Here is a 19,569-nt window from a genome sequence, read left to right as displayed (position 1 = left end):
TATGTATACAGTGGGGAGAACAAGTATTTGATACACTGCCGATTTTGCAGGTTTTCCCACTTAGGCCTAAGTCACATTTTCTCGACGGCGAGGATACGGTGGCCGTACGCCCTCTGAATTGACGGAAACGTGCGGCGGCCGCAGAGTTTCTGCATTGGCCCTACGCCATTTGGCTATATTTTACAGGCCGTAGGGGTCGCCGTGGAATGATAATGCGGAGTTATAACTTTTTTTCATTTCTACGTTCGCCGTAGCAATTCGACAAACCGAAAAAAAAATGGTAAAAAAAAATTAACCCATTCGTTATCGTCCGTCTGGCCGCACGTTCCCCTTAGGGTCCCCCTGCGGTCCCCCCTGCGGTCCCCCCTGCGGGCACCTTGTGTTTGTCATGAAAATTATATGGCCGCCGCAGGAACGCCCTAAGGTCACTGTGTGACATCAAATCAAAGACCGTACGGCAACCCCACGTTTTCGGTTTCCACAATTTCTAAATACGCCGTGCGGCTCCACAAAAAAATAACACATGTGACTGCTACATTGTGTGACCGTGGAAATACTGCGGCCGTCTTATAATTGCGAGTGGCCGTAGATTTTGGAGATCCCACGGCCGTCGTGGCAAATGTGACTTAGGCCTAAATACACCGTGCGGCTCCCTGAAAAATAAAAACATATTTGACTGCTACATTGTGTGACCTTGGAAATACTGCGGCCGCCATATAATTGCTAGTGGCCGTACATTTTGGAGACCCCACAGCCACTGTGGCAAATGTGACTTAGGTCTTACAAAGCACGTAGAGGTCTGTAATTTTTATCATAGGTACACTTTAACTGTGAAAGACTAAATCTAAAACAAAAATCCTGAAAATCACATTGTATGATTTTTAAATAATTAATTTGCATTTTATTGCATGAAATAAGTATTTGATACATCAGAAAAACAGAACTTAATATTTGGTACAGAAACCTTTGTTTGCAATTATAGAGATCAGACGTTTCCTGTAGTTCTTAACCAGGTTTGCACAGACTGCAGCAGGGATTTTGGCCCACTCCTCCATACAGATCTTCTCCAGATCCTTCAGGTTTCGGGGCTGTCACTGGGCAACACAGACTTTCAGCTCCCTCCAAAGATTTTCTATTGGGTTCAGGTCTGGAGACTGGCGAGGCCACTCCAGGACCTTGAGATGCTTCTTACGGAGTCACTCCTTAGTTGCCCTGGCTGTGTGTTTCGGGTCGTTGTCATGCTGGAAGACCCAGCCACGTCCCATCTTCAATGCTCTTGTTGAGTGAACGAGGTTGTTGGCCAAGATCTCGCGATACATGGCCCCATTTATCCTCCCCTCAATACGGTGCAGTCGTCCTGTCCCCTTTGCAGAAAAGCATCCCCAAAGAATGATGTTTCCACCTCCATGCTTCACGGTTGGGATGGTGTTCTTGGGGTTGTACTCATCCTTCTTCTTCCTCCATACAGTGGAGTGGAGTTTAAACCAAAAATCTCTATTTTGTTCTCATCAGACGACATGACCTTCTCCCATTCCTCCTCTGGATCATCCAGATGGTCATTGGCAAACTTCAGACGGGCCTGCACATGCGCTGGCTTGAGCAGAGGGACCTTGCGTGAGCTGCAGGATTTTAATCCATGACGGCATAGTGTGTTACTTATGGTTTTTTTTGATACTGTGGTCCCAGCTCTCTTCAGGTCATTGACCAGGTCCTGCCGTGTAGTTCTGGGCTGATCCCTCACCTTTCTCATGATCATTGAGGCTCCATGAGGTGAGATCTTGCATGGAGCCCCAGCCTGAGGGAGATTGACTGTTATCTTGAACTTCTTCCATTTTCTAATAATTGCGCCAACAGTTGTTGCTTTCTCACCAAGCTGCTTGCCTATTGTCCTGTAGCCCATCCCAGCCTTGTGCAAGTCTACAATTTTGTCCCTGATGTCCTTAGACAGCTCTCTGCTCTTGCCCATTGTGGAGAGGTTGGAGTCTGATTGATTGAGTGTGAACAGCTGTCTTTTATGCAGATAACGAGTTCAAACAGGTGCAGTGAATACAGGTAATGAGTGGAGAATGGGAGGGCTTCTTAAAGACAAAACTAACAGGTCTGTGAGAGCCGGAATTCTTACTGGTTGGTAGGTGATCAAATACTTATTTCATGCAATAAAATGCAAATTAATTATTTAAAACTCATAAAATGTGATTTTCAGGGTTTTTGTTTTAGATTCCGTCTTTCACAGTTGAAGTGTACCTATGATAAAAATTACAGACCTCTACGTGCTTTGTAAGTGGGAAAACCTGCAAAATCGGCAGTGTATCAAATACTTGTTCTCCCCACTGTATATATATATATGTATATATATATATATATGTATATATGTATATATATGTGTATATATATATATATATATATATATATATATATATATATGTATATGTATATGTATATGTATATATATATATATATATATATATATATATATATATATATATATATATATATATATATATATATATATATATATATATATATATATATATATATATATATATATATATATATATATGTATATGTATATATACACACACACACACACACACACACACAGACACACACACACACACACACACACACACACACACACACACACATACACACACACACACATACACACACACACACACACACACACACACACCTTTGCACAGCAATGACATGGCATTATAAACTTTGCATAATAATTTTTTTTTTTTTTTTAATGTCATACAAAAAAAATTTTCTGCAAAATGTTGAAAGGAGTGACCCCGATTTAAAAAAAGAAAAAATAAACCAACTTGCCAAAAGGTGACCACGTGTGACTTCTTTAAGGTCACACTGAGGTGAACAGAGCTGCTATCCACCAGGAGCGACTCCTTGAGGAATATCTGCCTACGAGAGATTCCGATGAGAATCGTTCTACAGAGTAACCATGAAAAATATGCGTTTGCCTCATAACGTCACCAAATGACATCATAATGTCTCAAGCTTGACATATCTAGAAAGCACTCATCAAGGTGTTCAATTTGAGGTACTACGCGACATGGTTCCTAAAACTTGAAAATTTGACCTTGGGGTCAAATATGTTTGACCTGAGGCGCTAACCATGAAGGTCAAGGCCAATCGCCACCAAAAATTAATCAGCTGAGCGCCAGACCATGAACTATATTTGCATGAAGTTTGAAGACGATCCGATCAAAATTACTCAAAAAATAAGGGTTTCGTCGACTCCCCAGATTTGCGACGAAGTGACCTTGACCTTTGACCTTGACCTTCAAACTTTTATGCACTGAAAGGGACATCTATAGGCCTCTGATATGCGAAGTTACAAAAATTTCCAATGATAACTGTGCTCTGCAGAATTTTTTTATACGTGATTACAGACAAACAAAAAAAAACATGCAAGCTGACTAACATATCTTGCAAAAACTTCGTTTTGGCAAGATAAAAAGACAACCACTGCCCCAGGGGATTGTCCATTCATTTTTCCCTGAGACACTCATTTCTGAAGCATTTTTATGTGAGCGAGTGAGCCCGTACTGGTTCTCAGATCTACTGTAATCTGTATACCCTGGTGAGGCTCTGCATTGTTAAAATGCTCTGTCATGTTGTTTGTATTAAGCACAAGTTCTGCACGAAATTAAAGTTGTTTTTTTTTCTGTAGGTGGAACTTTGCATGACAAAATTGCCTCGATGCAGATGCAGCACTTTGAAGAAGAGGTAACTATCTTTATTATTTTATTATTACTTATATCTGGCTTTATATGGCTATAACTAAGTTTTTCTTTCCTAATCCCCACAGAAAGTCATCTGGTATTTTTACCAGCTGGCTTCAGCTGTGAAATACATTCATAGATTCAACATAATTCACAGGTGGGTTGACAATTTGAGTCTTTTCCTTTCAGACCTTTCACATTTTGTACAAGTGTAACCAAACGTATTTCGTGGTTTATTGATCTCATCTTTTGTTCTTATTTTGCTTTCTTGCGACACAGAGACATCAAAACCTTAAATATCTTCCTCACCAAGTCTGACCTCTTGAAGCTTGGAGATTTTGGTATTTCAAAGCTGACTGAAATACAAGGAAAGGCAATGCATACTGTAAGTATACATTTCCATTTCATCTGTTTCAAAAACAGTTTGTCATTGAGGTTGGATTGCATGAGATTGCCACATTTTCTTTCTCTACTCCACGCAGTTTGTCGGAACTCCTCATTACATGTCTCCTGAACTCATCGGAGGTCACGCGTATAGTACCAAGATAGACATATGGTCAATGGGCTGTGTGCTCTATGAACTCCTTGCACTCAAAAAGACATTTGATGCTACGGTAAGGGAGGGATGGTAAGGAAAAGTGAGTAGCCTAATTTCCTTAGAATGACATTTTGATAATTTCCAGACAAATTATATATCTAAAGCTATTGACAAATTTCCTCTTATAGCCTCTTTTTTTTTTTCTTCATCTAATTTGTGTATATATATTAATATATATATATATATATATATATATATATATATATATATATATATATATATATATATATATATATATTATGTGGAAGGGGGGGGGGGATCCATGGCTAAACTGTGGTAAGCATAGTATGGTCCGTGTTTTTCACGTAGGTTAAATTGCCATGTAACAGGGATCTGTTGGAGTTAGTCGTTTGTTTCAGTGATGCTGAGGAGGCAGCACATGTTATATATAGACAGGGTAGAGATTAATCATGTATATGCAAAACCTCATGTTTGTGGGTGTGGCAAGGTGTGGACTTCCCAGAGCAGAGGCGCTTGTATCACAGGCGTGCAAAAGGCCAATTATGATGTCTGGCCAGTTTGTGCGCCAACCACGGTGGTGCATTGGGCTGGAGAACCCAGAAGAAAAGATGTACATTTATTTTTTTTATGGCTTCCCCTTTGGCTGGGATCTGAGAAGAAGGGATCGGGGTGTACGTGAGTGCAGAAGAGCACAGGAGTTGAGACCAGAGAGTCCAGCGGAGAGGCAACCAGGAGAGGCTCGTGCACGAGAGAACCAAGAGAGGCTTGTTTGCAAGGACGGATGGAGACCTCACTTGGAGGAGAAGCTTTGTGGGGATTCCGCCCAATCTGGGATCACCCTGTGTTTTTGGAGGGCCTGGAGGAAAAAGGACAAAAGGGGACCACATGGCCAAGTTGAAGGCCGACCCATTGTTGGCCCTGTTCGTCACTGGGTCTCATCTTCCTTCTGGTTTTTAAAGTGTACACCATCGAGTGCACCCACACTGTGTATCAGAGAAAAGGGAAATCCCACCTGTATTATTATTATTGTTGTTGTTGTAAAAGTGAGATCTGTGGTGCTTTGTGAGTTTGGATTTGAGCTTTTATTTCTCCTCATTGTATACAAGTCTGTGCATCCCATCCTTTTATTATTATTATTATTTACTTTTTTTGTGTCTTTTGACTTGCTTGGTTTGCTCCGTTATAGCATCTTGTCGACCTTCTTCTTTGTGCTTTTCATTATAAAATAAATCCTTTAAAAGGTAAGAAAGCGTGTTTCAGCCATCTGCTTTCCGTGTGGGTTTGCTGTCATTTTGGCTAATTTGGGCGACCTTGGGGAATGGTAAAGAAGAGTAAATATTGAACACAGTGCCTTAAAAGACTGCTTGGACTATCTCTCAGGACGAAAGGTCCCAGCTCTGAGGAATTCCACATTAATTGATACTCTGTTTCGGTCTATCCAGCACTGATGTTGATCGACATCCACACAACAATATTATTATTTGAAGTTGTATTTTCTGTCCGTCTGTCTGTCCTTCCATTGAATCGGCCCCACCGGAAGTAAGCCCATCATATTGCATACCTTTGGAATCCACTTCACAAATGGAGATGCAAGAAAACATTTTCAAACCTATAGGGTAGGGGGTTTAGGGTGAAGGAAGACCCCAATTCTCTCTATGTAAATACATCTGGTGGTTGGCTGTATTACAAATCATCTTATTTGTATCGCCAAGCTCACAATTCTGGAACCCAACAACCAGACTCGAGAAGTTGTCTATCCAGAGGCACTGCAGTAGTCATTATTGTGTAGTGTTGCCTATTGTGTCATATTATTCCCTGTTTTTGCCTGTTATTTAAAATTAAATATTTTATATATTGCATTTATCTGTTACAGTATTATTATTATTATTAATATTTTTATTATTATAGTATTACTTGCTAAATTATGTGATTAATTAATTGGAATTATACATACTACTTGGCTCTTTTTCTAAACTCTAAATTCCTTCCGCACAAGGTGTGCGTAGCTCTACTAGTACTGCGTGAAGTTTTTCACACCATATCTATTTTATTTGTCATATTCTTACAACCTATTCTCACTTCACCTTCCAATAATTTTCGAGTTTTTGCATGTGGTTTCAGAACCCATTGAAGCTCTGCTTGGCGATAATCCATGGACAGCTGGATGACTTGGGAACTCAATATTCTGAAGCGATCAGGGAGCTTATGGAACACTGTTTATACAAGGTAAGGCCATTCCTTTTACTCTAGTGGATGAACTTTCTGCATTTATTCGTTTCTTGCAAGAGATATATGGTATATGCAAATGCTGTAATTTACATAAATATATTTATGTTGATCTTAATTTTCCATAGCTTTAAAAATTGTCTCTAAACAAAATGTTCATATGTATCATCAAATGAGCTTTGTTTTGGATTTGCATCATTTTGTTAACAAAATAGGGAACCCCCTTTTTCTGTATCCTTCTCAGGATGCAGAAGATAGAGCAACAGCTGCTGAAATAATGGAATATGACATCATCAAGTCGAGATCGAGGTAACACTTGCACAAATGCTTTGATATTGTCACATGACTAAATATGGAAAAAAAAACAGCCCTCAAATCCCACCGAAGGTTTAACTTCCAAAGATGACCTGAGTGGTGATGGGCTGTGTGAATACACAACTGTGTTCATGTAATTAATTTTAATACCTGATTGTAATTTTAGCTCACACATGCCACACAGGTGGCAGATGTGTTATGGTGAATTGGGTGTTGGGAATTCCCCTTTTCACTTATTTTAGTATTGTTATAAATGTACAAATTCTTACCAGATGACAGTTTAATTCATGAAAAAAAGTTCATTAGGCCATAGGGGGAGAGGGAGAACAAACCACGCTTAATCTAGACGGTAATGGATCGATGCCAAACTTAATACACACACACACACACACACACACACACACACACACACACACACACACACACACACATTGAGAGGGGGAGGTGGCAAATCCTGCCACCTCCCTCTTGCCTGGGATGGAAAGGACCAAGGGCCACGTCAAATACATCAGTTTTTAAGGCAGTGAAAAGCGAGTCGAAGACTGTAGTTTCAATGGAAAGAGATGCACATGAGGCGCCTCGTCTCATACCGTCCAACAGGCGTTTGTGACGCACTCTGGTCCTGCAGCTTAGTTGGACTTGCTGACCCCTTGCTGATGGGAGATAAGGCCCAAGCTTTGAAGAAATGCCTTTTGCAAAGTTCTGACTGTTGAGGACGAGAGCGGCTGAGTTTTATGGGATTGAGGACCACACAGAAAATGACTTTGGAGGTGAGAACCGAGCCGAGGACGGCAGTTTTGGTGAGGAAGAGGGCTGCACATGTGACGCCCGGAGTCATGCTGATCGACACTCGTTTGGGATGCGGCCTGGCTTTGCGGGTTGTTTGGTTTTGCTGACACGATCATGCTGAGAATGAAAACCTGAGCTTTTGCGACTCCCTTTTTGTTGTTCCGCCTGCTTGGGACCGAATTCCATGGGATCCAAGACTGTGCCAAATACAACGGCTTTGTTGGGAGTGAGTACCAAGCCGTGGACTGCAGCTTTGATGGGGCACAGCGTCGCTAGGGGGAGGGAGCTGCACCGATTGACATGCATTTGGGACGTGACCTGGCACCCTGGCCTTGCCTTGTGGCCTGTTGGGTTTTGCTTACTCTATCCCATCAAGGAAGGAAGAGAATGAGACCAGGCAAACCTGGGCATACCCCGGGTGCGCACACCCACACACACCACACCACACACCACACACAACACATGAAGATGAGGATGAACACAGCCTGTTAGTGGTTTCACAAGGGCAGCAGAAACCGAGCTTGGTGAAGCAGGCAGTTAACATTGTTCAGAGCAGCTGTTCTTGGTGAACCATCATCGCAACAGCTCTAGTGAATTCTCCCCCTATAGCATAGGGGAAGGTTTATTGCTGTTGTAGAGTTTGTTTCTACAATTGGCACCCCCAATTTTTAATGGTACCACAGAGTTTCTTAGACCCTTAGGAGAACTAAACCAACATTTCGAAAATTATTATTTATTTTTGGTTTTTCTTTCTCCACTCTCAACATTCCAAATTTCCAAACTGTAACAATTTCTGAGCTATATCTCAGAGCCAGCTGGGGACTTGCGGAATGAAATTTTGCATCAATAATGTGATTAGAAGTGGGTTGACCTATTTTGACTTTGACCTCATTTTAATGTCATGACCTAATTAGTCATTTTAACATTTTCACTATAACTCAACAAAAGTTTGTCAGATTGGAACGAAATTGCCCTCACTAGATAGCTTAGAGCAAGGCCCATTTCAACTTAATTTACATCATACCCATCTCCAGGTTAAAGGTCAAGATCCTACACCCCTTGGAGTACTTAACCGCTATTTTTTTTTTCGGAATGAAACTTGCATCAATAATGGGAATAAAAATTATGTGGGGGTGACATGATTTTTTGACCTTGACCTATTTTTTTTTTAAAGGCATGACCCTTGAATTGAGATATTTAAATATTTTTCATGAAAACTTGACTGAGGTTTGGCCGACCAGAATGAAATTGCCCTCATCAAATAGATAGCCATGAGCAAGCCACGTTTTCATCATACCCCTACGGGTTAAAGGTCAAGGTCTTGCACCTCTCGGAGTACTAAACCACCATTTAGCTTTTTCTCCCTTTTTTTTTCTGCCAATGTCTGAGCTGTATCTCGCAGCCTGCTGGAACTTTGGGAATTAAAATTTGCATCAATAATGGCAATAAGAAGTATGCAGGGATTGACATCTTTTTTGACCTTGATCTAATTTTAAGTCTTCACCCAATTCAACACATTCTTACATTTTTCACCATAACTTGACTGTGGTTGTCCAATCGTAACTACATTGCCCTCTAGATAGCCTAAAGCAAGTCACATTTACACTTACTTTCCCTCATACCCCTCTGAGTTAACGGTCAAGGTCAAATGGCCGAATGAAATTTTTTTTTTTTTTTAAACTTTAATTAATTGATTAATTAATTCTTTTAATTTTTTTGTCATCGCTCAGTTTTGCCAATGCAAATCTCAAAGACCACTTTGCCTTCCAAGATGTTTTTGCAAATTAATAGTAAATCTGCACTGAAGTTCACCTGATATATTTGATTTGTGTCCTTGACCTACTTTTTTCAGATTGTTACCTAATTAACAAAAAAACCCAAAACATTTTTGATCACAACTTGAATGATATCCCTCTGATTTTCATCATGATGTTTTATGGATAGACTGTACAGTTGGGGACATGTTTTCTTAATCCACACTCTATCCCGAAATGTTGAAGGTCAGTCATATGGTGGTCCGAACTAAATATGGCCATCATTGGATTGCGGCCCAAGGGCAAGTCATGGGTGATCACTTTGCGATCACAGATATCGCGTCGTCTCTTGTCCATTCAGTGACTAAACTCCAACAGTCTCCTTGTGTCTTAAAGATGAAGACACACTCCAACCATCTCCATCTCTTTCAGAGGATTGTCTCCAACTGCTTCCTTCATGTTCACTCCAATGGCTCACTCAAAACTCTGCCTGCCTTGTTTAAGACAGAACGTCAACTATGGGGTCCCCATGACAAGCTACCACTGAACTATCTGTCCCTGTGACGAGCTACCACTGAACTATCTGTCCCCGTGACGAGCTACCACTGAACTATCTGTCCCCGTGACGAGCTACCACTGAACTATCTGTCCCCATGACGTGCTACCACTGAACTATCTGTCCCCATAACGAGCTACCACTGAACTATCTGTCCCCGTGACGAGCTACCGCTGAACTATCTGTCCCCGTGATGAGCTAACGCTGAACTATCTGTCCCCGTGATGAGCTACCGCTGAACTATCTGTCCCCGTGATGAGCTACCGCTGAACTATCTGTCCCCGTGATGAGCTACCGCTAAACTATCTGTCCCCGTGATGAGCTACCACTAAACTATCTGTCCCCGTGACGAGCTACCGCTGAACTATCTGTCCCCGTGATGAGCTACCACTAAACTATCTGTCCCAGTGATGAGCTACCACTGAACTATCTGTCCCCATAATGAGCTACCACTGAACTATCTGTCCCCGTGACGTGCTACCACTGAACTATGTGTCCCCATGATGAGCTACCACTAAACTATCTGTCCCCGTGACGTGCTACCACTGAACTATCTGTCCCCATAACGAGCTACCACTGAACTATCTGTCCCCGTGACGAGCTACCGCTGAACTATCTGTCCCCGTGATGAGCTAACACTGAACTATCTGTCCCCGTGATGAGCTACCGCTGAACTATCTGTCCCCGTGATGAGCTACCACTAAACTATCTGTCTCAGTGATGAGCTACCACTGAACTATCTGTCCCCGTGACGAGCTACCACTGAACTACCTGTCCCTGTGACGAGCTACCACTGAACTACCTGTCCCTGTGACGAACTACCACTGACCTACCTGTCCCAGTGACGAGCTACCACTGAACCATCTGTCCCCATGATGAGCTACCACTGAACTACCTGTCCCCGTGACGAGCTACCTCTGAACTACCTGTCCCTGTGACGAGCTACCACTGAACTACCTGATTGGTTGGATAGCAGATCATGCCTCGCCCCTTTATTGGTTATGCCCCAGCTTTCAAAACTTCCATTGAGGATGCTGCCTGAAGCTCCGTGATGTCACGGGGACTTTCCTTGCACGTGACGCACTCGTGAATGACTTTGAAGAAGAAGAGTAAAAACAGAAATAAACTAGAAGGGCACTCGGTAGAGCGCATACGTCTGACATGCAATGCCTAATCCAGTAGAATTTCTCCTGTTTACTTTTGATATTCCAGAATATTAGTTTCTTGCTCGTCATGTAAATACCACCAAGGTGGAAATTTTCATTATTTGAATTTCAAGAAATCCTATACACACGCACAGTTTTTCATAGAATATTATCCATTGAGTTCACCTGCCTGTTTCTCCACCATGTATTTGGTTACATCTCGCTAAATGATAAATTCCACTTGATTCATCAATTATGAAATTTAAGCCCTCTGCCTCACCGCAGCCTATTACCAATCATATTTCTTAATCCAAAATGGGATTGCATGAATCTTTATTGAAAAATGAATGATGATGACTTTTAGCATGCCAATAATTGCTTATTATTTTGCTATTTTAACATGTGGCTGTATAGGTTTACGTAAGATGTAAAACGTTCTCTTGGACCCTTGTCTACTGCTTGTACTGAACGGGCTTGCTGGGTGTTTTCTTCCAAGCAATATCCAGGATATCTAGCTTGCTTCTACTTTCCTGCTACGTAACATGAGTGAAAAATTTCCCCATACACAGTCCGTCCAAACGGCATACCCAGTTCACTAGTAAACGGCTGTCTTGGTATTGCCGTGCTTGCAATGCCCTTGGCTTTTTCCCCTAACTGTCGAGCAAATATAACTAATTTCCCAGCCGAAGTGAACAGGAATCGAACCCAAATGCTTTCTCAACACTTGAGATGATCCTCCGCTAATGGCATGACTTTTCTGCCTGCTTGCAGGCAACGAGCACTCGCTGCTGCATACTTCTTGCATGTGCCATGCTTGCTGTTCTGCCGGGTTGTGGAAAAAAGCTCTTTCTAGCTTTGAACTTTCGTTTCTGATGGAATGTGAGTGGTTAAAAAGAAAAAAAAAAAAAAAAACTCCTCTTGCATTTTACACTGCTTGCTGCATTTATCCTTCTTTCCTTGTTTTGTTGGAACTTTAGGCATGTTTTCAACTTTTTGTTTTATTTTCTCATCCTGTTGATGTGGTGTCTTGCCTCGTTTATAATTGCTAAGATTCCAATTCTGGTTTTGGTTCGAAGGGAGATGGAAGACAGAGTTGAGGAACTCAACGAACCTGCACGGCAATTCAGGTAATTCTGTTTGGTTAGTGGTGAATATGGTTTATATTGGATAAAAATGTCTGAGTGCACTGTTACAATGTTTGTGAAGCAATTCGCATTCAGCTGCAACTTCCAAAATTGAATGCTGTTGTTGGACTGAATGGATGCAAAGCACAAGAATCATTCAAGATTATAAATCCACTTTTTGTTTGAGATCAACCGAAAAGAAGAACAAATCATGTAATTATTGTGGAGTAGAAATGATAAAATTTCGCAATTCTTTGGAAAAAACAATGTTACAGCTGTACGGATGTATGGATATTTGAGAGGGCAGCAAACTGTCATGTACTGTATGTGCTGAAAGACATTGTGTTGTGTTGCAAAGTTTCTGTTGAACTGAATTGTTCAAGCAGATGATGATTTTGCTGTTACGCGCCTCTAATGAGAGCATGCGTTTGGCATTCGCCTTTAAATAGCTGATTTGACTTCAACCGTCGTACTCAACTGTGTTCCTTTGTAATCCACGTGAGTCACTGTGATTTCCAATTATTCAAACCACTTGAGCAGCATTTTGTTGCATCAAGTATCAAGTATGTGAAGGTTGTCAGGAATTAGCTGTGGCCTGATCCAAAATATTTACATGCTTTTGTCATGAAGGGGTTAACTCGCTTTTGAACTGTCTAGCCTGTATTTGAATTTCTATCGAGCTATAAACTGTCACCCTAATGTTTCACATGCAGGGCAATTTGTCATTGTATGTGACATCTATCGGAAGGATGTTAAGCCAGAGGATTCTTCGGTCAGCACTGGTTGGTGTTTACCATTATAGAGCTCACGGTGTCTTTCCCAAAGAGTAAGCGCGTTATTGCCGGCACCCTGGACAAATGCCAAATCGCTGCCTGTTTCGACAGCAGGTGGTCTGGTCTTCAATATAACTTGGCATGAGCTTATACTGCCTGCTATCTCAGAATGTGGTTGGTGTCTGGGCAGCAACTTTTGTACAAATGGAGGTACCCAGATTGTACGCACATCTCATGTGAACGATTGTCTTCAGTTATGAAGGGCAATCATGATGCCACAGGGAAACTGCGGGTACCTATTTGTGTGGATGGGGAATACTTGAAAAATAGGGCAAGCTTTAGTAACATGCTTTACTTTTTTAATTGTCGAAAATGAGACGTGCAGGTATATCTTGACTGATAGTGCAGCACTTTTATTTATTTATTTATTTTATTTAACCTCCGCCAGTGAAGGTTATGTTTTCATACCTGTCTGTTTTTCTGAGAGCAGGATATCTCAAAAAGTTGTGGACATATTTGGACAAAAGTTGGTGGACACGTTGGGGATATGACAAAGACTAATCGATTCGATTTTGATGAAGATCCAATCCGGATATGAATTTTTTTTTTAATTTTTACATTGTGATTCTTCACCATTGAGAGATGAGGTCAAAAACAGTAGATGGCACGGAATTTCAAAAACGTTATGGACGAACGTGTTGTGACAAAACTAGGTGAATGAGTTGCATAGGTGACGAGAACAAGCGGATTAGATTTTGGTTTAGGTCTGGATCCAGATCGGACCTATCGGTGGCATACCAAACCTAAACCGTTCAGCCTAGTTTACTGATGGAATATGCAAATTTTGTGCTCAAGCTGGAAAGTTTTCTTCACCACAACACCTGCGACAACATTTCTGCATTCAATAGTTTATATTTTCCGATATGATACATGGCTGGATTATTGCTATCTATTTCATGCAGACTGATGAACAAAGATGTGGACATGCTTCCTGTCGTGACACCATGCTCCAGTGATGTGTACTACTGGGGAGGAGGCAAGTACATGCCCCAGACACAGGTCATGTTCCATGGACAAAAGGGCTGCAGTGCTTTGCAGGTTTGCACAGGAAAGAGTCACTTTGCAGCTGTCAGCGTGGAAAAGGAGCTATACACTTGGGCGGTGAGTAAAATCTGGTGCCTTTTCACTCTTCAGATATTTAACCCATTCAAATGTTCAAAGCAACTATTTTTATTCCCGTGCTTTCAAAAAAAAAAGCGGGAATATTGTGATTGTCTCGTCTCGTCCGTCCGTCTGTCTTACCCTGTAAATCCTCCTTCACCGTTTGAAATAGGAACTTTAAACTTTGGGACATAGTAGATATATGTATGGGGAAGTGCACAACACTTTCGGATTTTTTTATATGACCCCTCGGGGCTGGGCCAGAGGGGTTGGGGTCATGGGGGGGGTCGATTAAAAAAAAAATTGTCTTATAGCTTTTTAAATCAAACGTATTCATGAGTTATACATTTAACAACATATTATGTTAACACATGATGATCAGAGGGTGCTTGGGGGGAGGGGGGTAGGGGGTGCTTAGCGGATAGGGGGTCAAAATAGCTCCTCCTACACCGTTTGAGATAGGAACTTGAAACTTTGGGACATAGTAGATATATGTATGGGGAAGTGCACAACACTGTCGAATTTTTGATATGACCCCTAGGGGCCGGGCCAGAGGGGGTGGGGTCATGGGGGCTGATTTTTTTTTTTAAGTGTATTTACCATTGTACATGGTAAATTCTTTTATAAAGAACTTACTTATGTGGCCCCCATGAGTGACAAACGGTCACAGGTTTTACTGTATTTATCTAATTGATATTGAATAATTTATCGATTTATGAAAAGTTTATCTAATTGATATTGAATAATTTGATATTGAAGATTGAAACCAATATCAATAAATATAATAAATATTTATTGATATTGAATATTTATCAATTGATATTGAATAATAATTAATATTATACACAGTTCATTCCTATGATTAAATTGATGCACAGTTCTATATTGCTGGACAGTGTTAAATTAATGTTTCATGAAATGTTGACATGCTTGCAATGACTTCTGATTTAGTAAACATAGTAAGTCTTTGGTCATAAAGCACATCAAATAGAAAAGAATAGTCAATCCATTTTGCAAGATAAAATTTCACCGAGCGTTAATGGGACAAAGCAGTGCGCGCAGGAATATGCGATGGTGTGCCATCGACAACGTAGTTTTAGTTATGAGTTGGTATTGTACTCGGAAAATATAATTGACATTTAATTTGTGGATTCGTCAACTGCACCAAGGGAATGTTGATCTCTTTACAGCTGTAAACTTCTCTCCACACTTATTTTATATGATAACTTCTCTTTTGGGTTTGGCAATAATAGAGTAGGAAAAAAATGTACTGTTACTCAAAAGCAATCTGGCTGTTTGGTTGAGTGGTTAAATACTTGTTTCCTTCTCCACTGGCTGGCTTTGGTTTGATTCCCATGCCAACACGCTCTCGCTAACTCATACTTGGCAAGTGTGGAGAGTAAGCTTTAAAAACACAAAAAAGACCTTCGATTATGATTTGGACCTTTATCCTGCGGTGGATTGAAATATTCTGGTGTTTTGTATTGAAAAGCAAAAAACTTCCTCGAAGCATACTGTAATGTACTTATCTTTCACGTGGATCAAACTTTTGCGGCCAGTTAATTTCGGCGAAAGTTAAGTGGAGTGAATAAATATTCCTTGTAACCTCCGCCACCGAAGGTTGGTGAAGGTTGTTTTTTCACCCCTGTCTGTTTGTTGGGTCGCCGAAATATGTGACCCTTATTGTCAGTAATTCTGTCTGTTTGTTTGGATGTTTGTTCGTTTGTCATCAGCATAATTGGTAGTAAACGTGGGTGGATTTTGACCAAACTCGGGTGGTAGGTACATCTTATGACCGAGTGCTTTGGAAATTGTGATGGTTGCTAGGGACGCTTTGGTTCTCTAGCAACAACCGAAAAACCTTCAAAATCGGTACAGTTCACACAAAATCAATTCCGAAAGCCATTATCCCACGTAGGGTTATGAAATTTGGCACGAATGATCTACAGGTGATGCTCTATCAAATATATTCCGGTTTTGTGATATATGGAATAGTTTACCCTCAGCGCCCCCTACAATTAGGGTATGCATGAAAATTGGCGAAAATTGAAGGCCCCCTAGCGACCAGGTGAGTGCATCGATACGAATGAAACTTTGCAGGTTCATGGTACTCAATGAGTACTACAACTTTGCCTCAGGATATATTGACCGATTTCGCTTAGGTCAGGGGTCAAAGGTCAATTAGTGCAAAAATCGATAATATGTGAGAGCTGGAGGTGTCTTCGCGCCAAATGCTACTCCTCCTAGGGTCGGATGGTCATGAAAATTCATATTAATCGTCTGGAATACATTGTGCACAAACGATCAAGCCGGATTTTCGATTTAGATCTTTGTTCACCTTCAGCACCCTCTCGAACTTTGGGGATTTCCGATTTCAAACCACATTTTCGCTACTTTTCATTCAAATGGATACCGAGTAGTTGTCAGTAAATGGAACTGGATGAGATTTGATATGCATAATCTTAAGGTGATTCCCTATCCGCTATATGACATCCATTTTTCTCAATACCTTATAGTTTCCATGCTCGGCGACCCATCGCCGCCTACCGGCTTGTCTGTTTGTCTGTGAGCAGGATATCTCAGAAAGTTGTGGACCTATTCAGATGAAATTTGGTGGACAAGTTGTGTGTGTGACACGGACAAAATGATGAGATTTTCGTGACGATCCGAATGCGGATCTGGAAACTGGAATTTTAAAAACAATTCTTTCCCATCGACTGATCGAGCTAACAATGATATGTAACGCATATCTCAAAAAGTTATGGATGGATTCGGATGAAACATTGTGGACGAATTGATTTGATTTTGGTGAAAATCCAGATACAAGAACTTTTTAGTTTTTAATGTGATTCTTCACCATTGAGAGATGTGGCCGAAAACAATATATCGCATGATATTTCAAAATGTTTTCGAGGAGTTATGACATAACTTGATGGATGAGTTGGTTAGGTGAGAACAAGCCAATTAGATTTTGGTTCAGGTCCAAATCTAGATCCAGTCCCTCAATGGGATCCAAAATGTAAACTGTTCAGTCTGGTGGAGGTATGCACTCTCCCGAGTACCATTCCAGTTGAACTTGTGAAAACGTAGCCAGTAATCACAGAGTATGGAAAGAAAAATACACACTGACTACTTCTGATAGCCTTTTATTTAAAATAATCAGCATTGTAAAATAACTACCATGCAGATTGATGAGCATGTTACAAAATCAGATAATTTTTTTATACATATTTTATCGATTTATATATACTAGTGCGTGCCCGTAGGTGTGTGCCAGTATGTGCAGCTTCGTTCCTTCGCTCTCGTAAACGACGACTGGATTGGGGCATTGTTTCAATGAGATCGGACCAACCGTATCATAAATGGCCTTAACTTGGGAAACATACTCAGGTCCCCAGCGTCAATTGTGACGTCATATCAAACGAAGAAGAAGAATAATTGTGATTCCCCCTCTCTCTCCCCCCCTCTCTCTCTTCCCTTTCTCTCCCCCTCTCTCTCTTCCCTTTCTCTCTCTCTCTTCCCCTCTCTCTCCCCCTCTCTCTCCCCTCTCTCTCTCCCCTCTCTCTCCCCTCTCTCTCTCCCCTCTCTCTCCCCCCTCTCTCTCCCCCCTAGTCTCACCCCTCCTCTCTCCCCCTCCTCTCTCTCCCTCCTCTCTCGCCCCTCTCTCTCGCCCCCACTCTCACCCACCCTCTCCCGTCCCCTCTCTCGCCACCTCCTCTTTCCCCTCTCTTGAATTGTGATGCCCCCTCTCTCACACCCCTCTCTCTCATACCCCCTCTCTCATACCCCCTCTCTCATACCCCCTCTCTCATACCCCCTCTCTCATACCCCCTCTCTCATACCCCTCTCTCCTCCCCTCTCTCGTTCCCCTCTCTCCCTCCCCTCTCTCCTTCCCCTCTCTCCCTCCCTCTCTCCCTCCCCTCTCTCCCTCCCCTCTCTCCCTCCCCTCTCTCGCCCCCTCTCTCGCCCCCCTCTCTCGCCCCCTCTCTCGCCCCCTCTCGCCCCCCTCTCGCCCCCTCTCGCCCCCCTCTCGCCCCCCTCTCGCCCCCCCTCTCGCCCCCTCTCGCCCCCCTCTCGCCCCCTCTCTCGCCCCCTCTCGCCCCCTCTCGCCCCCCTCTCGCCCCCTCTCGCCCCTCTCGCCCCCTCTCGCCACCCTCTCTCGCCACCCTCTCTCGCCACCCTCTCTCGCCACCCTCTCTCTCCCCCTCTTCTCTCTCCCCCTCTTCTCTCTCCCCCTCTTCTCTCTCCCCCCTCTTCTCTCTCTCCCCTCTTCTCTCTCTCCCCCTCTTCTCTCTCTCCCCCCTCTTCTCTCTCTCTCCCCCTCTTCTCTCTCTCCCCCTCTTCTCTCTCTCCCCCTCTTCTCTCTCCCCCCTCTTCTCTCTCCCCCCTCTTCTCTCTCCCCCTCTTCTCTCTCCCCCCTCTTCTCTCTCTCCCCCTCTTCTCTCTCTCCCCCTCTTCTCTCTCTCCCCTCTTCTCTCTCTCCCCCTCTTCTCTCTCTCCCCCTCTTCTCTCTCTCCCCCCTCTTCTCTCTCTCCCCCTCTTCTCTCTCTCCCCCTCTTCTCTCTCTCCCCCTCTTCTCTCTCTCCCCCTCTTCTCTCTCCCCCTCTTCTCTCTCTCCCCCTCTTCTCTCTCTCCCCTCTTCTCTCTCCCCCTCTTCTCTCTCTCCCCCTCTTCTCTCTCCCCCCTCTTCTCTCTCTCCCCCCTCTTCTCTCTCGCCCCCCTCTTCTCTCTCGCCCCTCTCTCTGTAAATGTATTCACAAATGTCTACCAAGCACAACAATTAATTCAAACCTAGGGAAAAAAACAGCTTTCAAACCCTTGGGAAACAGCTGTTTCCCTTGAGAAAATTCAAACCTTGGAATTAATTAATAATTTGAACAATTAATTCAAACCTTGGGAAAAAGCTTTCAAACCCTTGGGAAACAATTGTTTCCCTTGGGAAAATTCAAACCTTGGGATTAATTAATAATTTGAACAATTAATTCAAACCTTGGGAAAAAAAAACAGCTTTCAAACCTTGGGAAACACTTGGGAAACAGCTGAAACGGATGAAGAACGATATCAAACCTTGAAAAGGCACATACTCAGGACCCCAGCGTCGATTGTGACGTCATACCAAACGAAGAAGAAGAAGAATTGTGACGTCAATCGTGCAAAAATAAATAAATAAACATTAATTGTGACGTCATTCGTGATGTCATAGCACCATGTCCTGTCATTGGTTGACAGTCATTATTGGTTGACAGACAATATATAGGTCGTTATTGGTTGACAGATATTGGTCATTGTATCACGTTATTCTTTTTATTACTGCCAATTATTATGCTATTATTATTATTATTAATATGCTGTTATCATTATTCTGAGATATCTTTTGGAAAAAAAAATGACATAAGGTGGAACGACACTTCAGCTGCGATA

General features: G+C 42.2%; 1 protein-coding gene across 2 annotated transcripts in view; it reads left to right on the top strand.

Moving 5' to 3' along the window:
- Positions 1 to 19,569, top strand: part of NEK9 (NIMA related kinase 9) — a 125,467-nt gene that overhangs the window by 65,136 nt on the left and 40,762 nt on the right. For both annotated transcript variants that reach the window (XM_085869493.1, XM_085869492.1), the window contains exons 3-10: positions 3,695 to 3,750; positions 3,833 to 3,903; positions 4,026 to 4,131; positions 4,229 to 4,360; positions 6,427 to 6,531; positions 6,776 to 6,840; positions 12,167 to 12,217; positions 13,950 to 14,148. In XM_085869493.1, coding sequence (XP_085725619.1) covers positions 3,695 to 3,750; positions 3,833 to 3,903; positions 4,026 to 4,131; positions 4,229 to 4,360; positions 6,427 to 6,531; positions 6,776 to 6,840; positions 12,167 to 12,217; positions 13,950 to 14,148 — 785 coding nt within the window. The remainder of the gene's footprint in view (positions 1 to 3,694; positions 3,751 to 3,832; positions 3,904 to 4,025; positions 4,132 to 4,228; positions 4,361 to 6,426; positions 6,532 to 6,775; positions 6,841 to 12,166; positions 12,218 to 13,949; positions 14,149 to 19,569) is intronic.

Source organism: Eptatretus burgeri, chromosome 2, assembly GCF_056783735.1.
Source record: "Eptatretus burgeri isolate ZD-2024b chromosome 2, Ebu_testis_v1, whole genome shotgun sequence".
Taxonomy (NCBI): Eukaryota; Metazoa; Chordata; class Myxini; order Myxiniformes; family Myxinidae; genus Eptatretus; species Eptatretus burgeri.
Note: the sequence above shows the minus strand (reverse complement) of the source record. Positions and strands in the feature narration are given on the sequence as shown.